At 38.8% G+C, this 10,188-nt stretch overlaps 1 protein-coding gene across 1 annotated transcript in view; it reads right to left on the bottom strand.

The window, feature by feature from the left end:
* Positions 1-10,188, bottom strand: part of dhx15 (DEAH (Asp-Glu-Ala-His) box helicase 15) — a 39,807-nt gene that overhangs the window by 17,949 nt on the left and 11,670 nt on the right. Inside the window, exon 6 of the mRNA XM_016490652.1 lies at positions 4,456-4,623. Within this exon, the coding sequence (XP_016346138.1) occupies positions 4,456-4,623 (168 nt within the window). The remainder of the gene's footprint in view (positions 1-4,455; positions 4,624-10,188) is intronic.

The following is a 10,188-nucleotide window of genomic DNA, read 5'->3' as shown; positions in this document are numbered from 1 at the left end:
AAGACTGGAGTAATGATGCTAAAAATTCAGCTTTGATCACAGCAATAAATTACATTTTAAAATATATTAAAAAAGAAAACTGTTCAATAGTAATATTATAGTTTTACTGTATTTTTGATCAAATGACCAGTACTGTAAATTTGCAAGCATAGTCACAAGCGCTTTCACTTTTTTTTGCATTACTGTAGCGATAAAGCTACCTTCAAATGTCCATGATATTAAATCAGATGTGCTGCTATTTAGGTAACTAGCTATAAACACGCTGACAGTTTAACATTGTTTTGCGAGATTCTCTTCAAACTGTTTCTCCACCATGACAGCAGTTGCCCAGTCGTTAACATTTCATATTCAAAAAGATAAGCGAGACCCTGCCTCCAATCATGCTGAATTAAAAGTGACTATGGAAGCCATCGCAGTCGCAAACAAGCCGAGACGGCTCCTGTCGGTCTAATTCTGTATTGAATGAAAAAAGACATTTCGTCAGAAATAGCACAATTTATTGTACCTCTGGGTTTTAAGCAGCACGAGCAGAAGGAGCTCCAAACATTATCATCATTACCGGGGGGCTGCATCGACAACCCGTTAAAACTGATGGACTCGTCTTCAAATTAAAACAGACATGCTTTATGACTTTGCTTAGAGTGGACAGTAACATATCAAATGTTTTAGGCACAGACATGGTCTCTCTATCAGGTTAGATGGGTCTTAAATAACCATGAAGACGACTTTCTGTCCAGATACAGTTATTAAGGAGCTAGATTTGCCACCCAATGTTAAGTGCAGGTATTCATTAAGGATTGTTTTAGGTGGTTAACACACACACGGCAGCCTCACTTCTCCTTAATTCTTCCATAACCCTCCATTCCCGCAGTCAGCACAAGGGAGATCTTACCACATCCCAATTAACTCCAGGATCAACAAGAAAGTCGCTGCCGAAATTTGCCACAGTCCTCGATTTCCCTACATGTGACTGCTGAGAGTCATGTGAAGTTAAATCCCATCTAATAAATCCATGCATCAGCAGTGCAGAAGGGCTGCTGGATTTGTCCTGGAGGAGGAGGTGACTGCACAGGTGCGGATCTCACAATATCCACACACACACATCCCGTATCTGCCAAAGGTGGCTTATATGCATCGCATTTAATATATGCCAGAGGGTGTGAAGAGTTGACAATTTTACAAGGTAATCTGAGCCTATCCTTATGTACTGCTGCCACTGAAGGACAGAAAAGCAAGGTGCCAAAAAAACTCAATTCAAGACACTGTACAGTTACCTCATCCTCAAAAAATGACTTTTGCTGTTTGTTTATATCGCTTTAAAATGAGCTAATGCAACAAATCTTGAACTTTGTCACAATTTAATGTCATTGCCTAATCCATTTAAATGTTACATAAGTTAATTTAATCATATATAGGTATCACTTATTGTTGAGATAAACTGGGCAGTAGATCTGTAGTTTTCAGCATGCTTTGCATAGGACTGCATTAAGAGAGTAAATATTGAAATAGTGTGTAATTTTGCACTTTTCAGAAAAGTGAATTACTTTTAGGGTTTAATGTTCAGTTAAACGGAACGTTTATTACAGTTAAATAAAATTAAAACTACATTATTAAAAATTACTTAAACGTTAACTGAAATAAAATATACAAAGGCAACACATCTCATTTTCATTTAGTCTAACTTAAAGTTCTAAAAATAACAAACTGATATACAAATTAATAAATTAAATAGATATAAAAAAAACAACTAATTAAAATGACAAATAAAAAAGCTAAAACGGAGAATAGAAAAAATAAAAACTCAAAATATTAATAAAAACAACACTAGTATCTCAATGACACAAAATTAACACTGGCTCGTTCAAGTTGGTGTTGTATTGTGGACCTAAACTAACTGCATGGAAGATTCTTAATTTAATAAAAGTTCATTAAACAAACTATTTTTTGAGTGCATGGAAAGTAGAGAATCATCGTTCGTTACCTTGTTACTATTTAATCCGAGCTTTCGACTAAAAAAATATATCATTACATATTTTTTAAAAATACTACAGTTTCATTCATTTCTATAAAATATCACTGATTGCAACAAAAACAATTGTGAACATAGTTTGTTTCCTTTTTTTAATCAAATAGAATGTTTCTGAATAATAAGCAGTTCTCTGTTCCCAACATTCGTTTGCATCACAGGGGTTGCAGCATATTCACATTAGCCCCTGAATCCATGTTCACTTTCATTTTCTTCTGAACAGCGCAGGCAAACAGCGGCGGATGTTTGAACTTCTGAAGCAGCTTATGCCCGGGCTTACGCGTAATCAAACCTCTGAGAAACCCAGAGCCTCTTTAAACATGGAAGTGGTCAGGGGAGAGATGAAATGACACAATGCCCTAGTGGAGGGTGATGGACGAGGTAGATACTTGATATGTGAAGCAGGCGGATGCTGATGCTGTTCAGGACATCAAGACACAAACCAGGCATGCAGCTAAGACTTTGTTGCAGCTACAAATAGAGCCATCATGTTGAAGGAACAAGAATGCGGAAATTTGCAGTTCAGTGAACACTTGCATTCATTCATTAGGACATCAGTAATCTTTGCCTGGAAATAATGACAAGCGGAGCCGATTCTGTAGGGGAGCGATGACTCATTAATCAACTCCTCATCAGATGTTCAGCTAAATGTTTGCAAACTCATAGCCGCTGATCAGATGTGATATTCTGTCAGATCTTCGGCCAGTCACGCAGGAGTCCAGGTGCTTTTCACATCGCAATCGTCAGGCTTGTTTGAGAGACGAAGAAGTGAAATGGGAGTAGAGAAAACAAAAGAGCGATTGCGTCTGCACAACCTCCTGCTAAGAGTAAAGGATGACAGACAATGAAAGTCACTCTACAGTGAATGAGCTCTGATAAAACATCTAGAGTGAGTTTCATTTTTTCAAAGCCAACATGCCAAAATTGCCAAACGATCATATTCAAGTCGGGAAGCAGAACAGGAGGGAGTGAAAGCAAACCGTCCAAAACAGACTCGAGAAAAACAGTACTGTTCCAACACTTTTCAAACGATCGAAGGATGAGTAATTTTCCTTTCTAAAATTAGAGAAAAGAATCATATGCTGACAAAAGCAACATATGCTATGAATCATTGCTTTACCAAAGCTAAAGATGGAAGGAGAGAAAAGAAGAAAACCTAATTTCCACCATTCCTTGTTCCTCATCCTTCCCTCTACTGACAGACTTGAGTCATTCTCTCATCCTCTTCTTTCTTTAAATGGATTGAAGATACTACTATAGCTGTGCCGATACAATCACATCAATATTTTGATTCTTTGATACCATACTCCACTGACAAAAGTGAAAGGGGTAGTTCAACAAAAATATTATACATACATACCATACATACAGTGTTGGGGGTAACGCATTACAAGTAACGGGAGTTACGTAATCAGATTACTTTTTTCAAGTAACTAGTAAAGTAACATTACTTTTTAATTTACAAGAGAATATCTGAGTTACTTTTTCAAATAAGTAACGCAAGTTAATTACTTTTAAAAGTAACTTTCCCCAACACTGTGTGTGTGTGTGTGTGTGTGTGTGTGTGTGTATATATATATATGGGCTGTGCAAAAAATTGAATGCGATTTTGAACGCGATTTTGTGTAGCTTGTCAGTGATCTACAGCTCTGTGTAGTAAATGCCGCTCCATCTGAAAGCACATGCTGGAGATTTACTACTAATCACAGAAGCGGCTTTACTGACGAGATCTGCATGAAAATCGCATTAGATTTATATATATATATATAAATAAATGTTCACTACTTTTACAATCGCTACATGTACTTTTAATGGATAAGAAGTTTTACTTGAGTGGACTTTCAATGCATGGACAAAAATTGAATCCTAAAATTTGAGTTTGAAAGATGAATGACAGTCTTAAAGGCCGTTCACACAGAACGCATCTTTGTGTCTAAAAACACGAGATGCAGCGCTCAGGAATGGTTTTTTAAAAAGTGCAGCACAGAATACCTCTTTCACCATGTTGCTGTCAAATAAAAAAAGTTGCCATGCCAACGTGCTACTGTAAACAAAAGCTCGAAACGCTTGCTCCGCCTCCGGGATCTTTTGATTGGAAGTTCTTGAACTGACATTGATGAGCGGCACTTCGCCTTGACACGGCGTGGGTCATACATCAGTCTAGCACGTGTTTAGATAGAACAGCAATGGAAAAGTGGTGCACTGGAATGGAAAAACACATTCAGTGTGAACGGCCCCTTATGGGTTTGGAACTTTTGTCTGTGGAATATTCTATCAAAGAATTTGAAGTATCTCTTGAACCAAGCCACGTTAGAGGGACTAAAAGCAATACCCTTCTAGGAATTCTGGGTTTGTCGCAGTTTAACCCTCTCTTAAGATCTTGTGATGATCACGATGTATTGAGACACATGTACGATGTTGATCTTTACCTTTCTGCCGATGGCTCCGCTGGGTTTGCGGGGAGGAGGCGGCTCGAAGATCCTCTGCTGTTGCTGTGGTGGCAGCGTGGAGTAGAGCGGGATGATTTTGATGTCGCCAACATCAGGGCCGAGATCGTCAATCTCACGTTTGATCCGTTTGCAGGCTTCGTCGATTTCCTAGAAGGTAAAAAGACTGATGTTAGAGACCACAGACCGAGAATCAGGTGCAAAATTAACGCCTGCCGAGTACAAAAAGACATTTTAGCAAGTAAATTCAATAGAATTAACATATTAGGAACTGCAACATAATACAAGGAATAAATGCCAATGACAACTTTTTAAACAAACTAGGCTCGTTGGAAAAATGTGTCCAAAAACATACCAATACATACAATTCTCTGCAGGTTCCAGCTGGAATAAACACTAGTGGCAGTAAAACACCAACATCGTATTCCTTTTCACATTAAATATGATTACAAGGCAGATTATCAGACTTATTTTTGCACAGTTCCTTGCAAATTACTATGTTATGAGCTAAAAACACAACATTGTGCATGATTTGTAAACTATTACATTTTCTGGCTCACTGGACATTTCACTATGAAAGTGTCACGAAACCTGCAAGAAGCAACATAATATTTTGCAGAGATGTCATGTTTTTCCAAAGAATCTTGGTTGTTTTATGAAAGTTTAATCTAGAATGGCAAGTTATTTCCTCCAGATCTCCATTTGGAAACAAAAGCCACCAAATAAAAACTAGAACGTATTTTTAAGGATGATTCAACTGTTATTGTCCATAGAGCTGTAAGCTTGTACACTGTACTGTGTTAGGCTAACCGAGACTTGTCATTTGCACTTATATATTGTTGCTCTTTTGTTAGTTTTGACTGCTTTTATTATCCTCATTTGTAAGTCGCTTTGGATAAAAGCGTCTGCTAAATTACTAAATGACTAAATGAAAATAAATGAGAGCAAATGCCATTAGGGTCCAATGTTGTTCAGACTTCACTGACGTAAAAAGGTTTAAACAAAGTCTTTATGTTCCATGGAAGAAAGTCAGTCATAGAGGCTGGGATCGATATACTGATGACAGAATTGTCATTTTGTGCAACCTTTCCCTTTAAAAACAGGAAGCATTGGGTATGTTAATAAACAATAACAATTATTTTAATTTGCTTTCATAAGCTCCAAATCAGTGGGTTGTGTAAATCCCTCTCTTTGTCCAACTTCACCTCACATCAACTGATTTTGGATCAGCTACCCGATAAGTTCCATGTTAGCCACTTTCACAAACATCATTAACTGCTGGATCAATTCCCCCATTCTGGAAACACCAGCACCACCGAGGCTTGGGTGGTTTAGTTGCGGTACATTTGATGTGCCAGTCGTGTCAACCGAGTGAGAAAACGAACGCTGGAGTGCATGGCGTGCGTGGTGCTTGGGTAAGATCCCTATGGCTGTGCCATCAGCGGCAGTCACAAGGGCACGTGTACACTCACACGCACGCTTTATTATTCCAGATGGCAATGTAGTAGAGCTAATGTGAGATGAGAAAGCCGCAATGATGCATAACCAGGAGCAAATCACAACAGATCACTTAAGTGAAGCTGAACGTTACAAACATAGTGGCTTGAGATCTAGAAATACGTGCCAGTCGTCACAGCAAATTAGAGATCAGAGCAGCTCAAATGCGTTTTAAAAAGCACATACTGTAGTGCAGACTTAACAAGCATGACGCACTTTACAAAAGGAAAAAAAAAGAAGTGTCAAAAAGTTCATCTAGACTACCATTACCAGTGTTCACTAAATGCCTTCTCTCACAAATCAAGAGAAATATTCACTCTGACACAAATGAAGAATGCTTAGTATTTACTGCAAATCTTTGTCTTTTCTTCATGCATGAGCACACTGCGCGCTCATGACAAGTGGCACGGTCCTACTGATTTGGAAGTCAACGCTTATGCAGTACCGCCATCCTCAGGCCAAAGTGTGCACTACGACTTGAGCAGGAAAGAGATAAATGGTAAACAGTCAAGCAGTGATCTCTAGAAAAACTTCAGGCTGTTGTAATAAAGCATTTATCGATATCATGTCATTGCGACATCGAAAGACCCTAAAAGTATTTTACTTGAGACCCTTTCATTGCGTATCTAAGCAGCCATAGCTGATCATTTACCCATAAAAGCATTAAAGCTCATAAGCGCGCTGATATCCCAGACACGGTAGTCCGTGCATGCGCCGCATCGCTCCCTGGGGCACAATATGCACAGAAAATGGCGCCGGTGGCCATGTGCATCTTAATCAAAGCTCTGCCACAACGGAGCAGGACAAGGCAAATCTGAATGGATTGATCAAATTAGCCAAAGTATTAACAGTCCATCAGCCCTTGGGAAGCGGCAGCTGTCAGGAGGACTGCTATCCGTGCTGCCAAGGCACCGGGGAGAGAGGGAAACACGGCTGTGCCAAAGCAGAAGAGCTTGCACCTGGAGCAGGACGCCAAATCGACATCCCTCGCTTCTCGCAGCGGCCACGATACAATACTGGAGGAAAATATTTTAAATGGCTGCTTTAATCTACATGCTGCAGATGCAAATGAGCTGGCACAGATCTAAAGAAGAAAACTAATCTTAATCAGTGGTAATTTAGCCCTGATTTGAATGAGCAAAGTTGAACAAATAACCGCACCGTATCAGCAAGGGTTTTTTTTTCTTTTTGAAAGATCGTGTGGTTTAAAACTAATTGCTGTTTGCGGAAAGCCTATAGAGTCAAGTCGTCCATTTCTTCTACAGAGTTTCGATGCATTAGCAGGAACCAGGAAAAAATAAAGAAGCGAAAACGAAGTGGACAAACAGTGCAAATTGCTCAACTAAAATGAGGCACCTTCATTGACCGAAAGGAGCAAACTGAGCTATTTTGTGACCAGCCTAAAAACCATGTTCCTGGCCTAGATTTTAGCATATTCAATCATTCTTTAAATGGGTGAAATTATAATGGCCAACTCCACTACTGTGGTCATTAGTCTCATCACATGCTTAAGATGTGAAGCACTGCACCCTTTGAACTGCCCAAGTCCGTATGAACTCCATTAACCCAATTAAAAGCACATTAACAAGCAAATACGCATTAAAAAGCAAGATCTGCTACTACAAAGCCAAGAAATGTCCAAATAGTCAGCGTGTTAGTGCGAGTTTAAGTTGTCATTTCTTTTATGTGAACATACCAATTAAAGGGATAGTTCACCCAAAAATGAATATCCTGTTGTCATTTCATATAACGTCATGTCGTTCCAAACATTTATGACTTTCTTTTTCTGCAAATATTATCACGAGTGTTGGTAATCAAACAGTTTTGGTTTGGATGTATTTTTGTCTAAATTTTGTCCATACTGTTTGATCACCAACATTCTTTAAAGTACTGTATCTTACGTTCAACAGAAGAAAGGATTTTCCTTTTGGGTAAACTATGCCTTTAAAGGTGCAGTATGTAATATTGACAGCTACCGGTTGAAATGGGTACTGCAGTCCAAATTCAAAATATTGGAGAAAGTTGCTTCTTCCGCCCCTCCTCTTCAGACTCATCACTCATGCAGGTTGCCAGATTGAGGACTCGCAACCGGAACGACAATTGACAATTGCGAAATTGACAATGGAAGGCGACGAGCCTTACACGGCAAGTTGATGTGTTGATTTATCTACATTTTAATATTCCTCTGGTCATAGAACTTTTTAAATGGATGCCGAGGCTTTTTGTGTCAAGTAAAATCTGCTATTTCTGTCCCACTTCATTTGCTGGCTTCCATGGCTGCAATACGCTGTGTTTTCTACCAACTGGCAACCTGGGGTGTTGAAATCCAATTGGGTAAACTGGCAGTGGGTGGAGTCACATGGACCAAAACAAAAACAAGACATCCCAACAAAGAACACATTGAATAACTGGCTGTACCTTTGTTTTTTTTTACTTGGCATGTTTCCTAAATATCTGCAAGCTTCCATGGCTGCAATACGCTGTGTTTTCTACCAACTGGCAACCTGGGGTGTTGAAATCCAATTGGGTAAACTGGCAGTGGGTGGAGTCACATGGACCAAAACAAAAACAAGACATCCCAACAAAGAACACACATTGAATAACTGGCTGTACCTTTGTTTTTTTTAACTTGGCATGTTTCCTAAATATCTGCAAACATATGGTATTTTTACTCTTCAGTATAGTCAAAAAATACATACAGCACCTTTAAGAACACCATATGTAGGTTGATTTTCTGAATAAACACTGATGATTTTAACGTTGCTCTGTTGCCTGACACAAAAACTAAGTGCTCAACCAATGGTGTGAGTTTGGGGCAGGACTGTGTTTGGCAGAACAATGGTAGATGGGTGAGTTTAGAACAGTCATTATTTTTTCAATTACTTCTGAAACACTAGCAGCACAGAAAATGCACACAAACATATCAAAAGTGCAAACAGAGTCAGTCTGTTCGCGATAAAGACGAGCTCACTTGTATCCGCTGACATTCTGGACTTGATAATGATTCGTTCACAGCAAAGAGAACAATCCTGCGCATCAATAAATCTCCACTCAATTATCATCCGATGCTGGTGGAGACAGTCCAACTGCAACTTACTTGAGTTCATTCATTCTGCAACGAGCCAGCGATCAATCTCACACCTGCAAATGAAAACGGATGTACACGACCAGACCCACTGGAGAAACTAATGACGGGAGTCTGCCGTTAATAAATAGGGTGTCAAATTATCTGATTAGGTGGATGGTGCGAAGGTATGACTTCTCTTTGCAAAGGGAAGTGAGAGACATAAATAGAGGAAGTACTATGTTCAGTTAGACTGTTTGTTCGTTTGTCTAGCCTGCTTTGAATGCGGTTTCAAATCGAATGAATTGTTGGATTACTGCAATTTGCATGATTTTTCTGACCTCCTCATTATCTTTATGCGAAGCATCCAAGATAATGAAATACATTTTTCTTTGATCTTAGCAAAAGGAGAAAAGGGACAGAACAAATATGCGGGGAATGCTGGTGATTTTCCATCTGTGACCGTATTTATCATTTGCGTGGGTCCCTGACCCTCCACTGCGCTCAGGTGAGCACTGGTTGCAGGAGACGTAAAATAATAAATGGCTTAATTTCAGGGCTGAATCTGGGTCATTCTCTGCCATCTCTCACAGGCTTTTGCCTTTGCGCCAAGGCCAGCTGTGTTCATGGCCATTATCAATCTAAGCATTGATCTCTTCTGCACTATTTAACTGTTGTGTGTGAGGCGGCTTGAAAAATGTCACAAATGACAAATGTGGCTCATAATGAGCATCTTGAATGTGAAGTCTTATGTTCTTAGTGGTTGCTCGATATATAGACTTTTAAGGTTTTTAATAGGGCTGTGCGATATTGAAGAAAAATGCGATATGTGATACCTTGTTTAAAAATGCGATATTCGATATGCGATACGATAGTGTGTGTAAAGTGTGTAAAATCAATTTAAATGATATTTTAAATTATATTTGATATTTAAATGATATTATATAACCAATTTGTTTCACATTCTTTCTTGGAAAATAAAGAATCACTATAACTTCTGAAAGTGACCAGCAGTGTTTTAGCATTACTTAAAAAGTGATGAAAATGTAATTTAACATCAATGTGAATATACAAACAAAAAAATTAATGACACTACTTTAATATCATTGTAACTTTGCTTTCCACACACTTTAAACTTCTTCATACACCAAAGA

This window comes from Sinocyclocheilus anshuiensis, unplaced genomic scaffold (genome assembly GCF_001515605.1).
Source record: "Sinocyclocheilus anshuiensis isolate Anshui unplaced genomic scaffold, SAMN03320099.WGS_v1.1 scaffold206, whole genome shotgun sequence".
NCBI classification, from domain to species: domain Eukaryota; kingdom Metazoa; phylum Chordata; class Actinopteri; order Cypriniformes; family Cyprinidae; genus Sinocyclocheilus; species Sinocyclocheilus anshuiensis.
The sequence above is the reverse complement of the archived record's forward strand: the minus strand, read 5'-3'. Positions and strand labels throughout refer to the sequence as shown.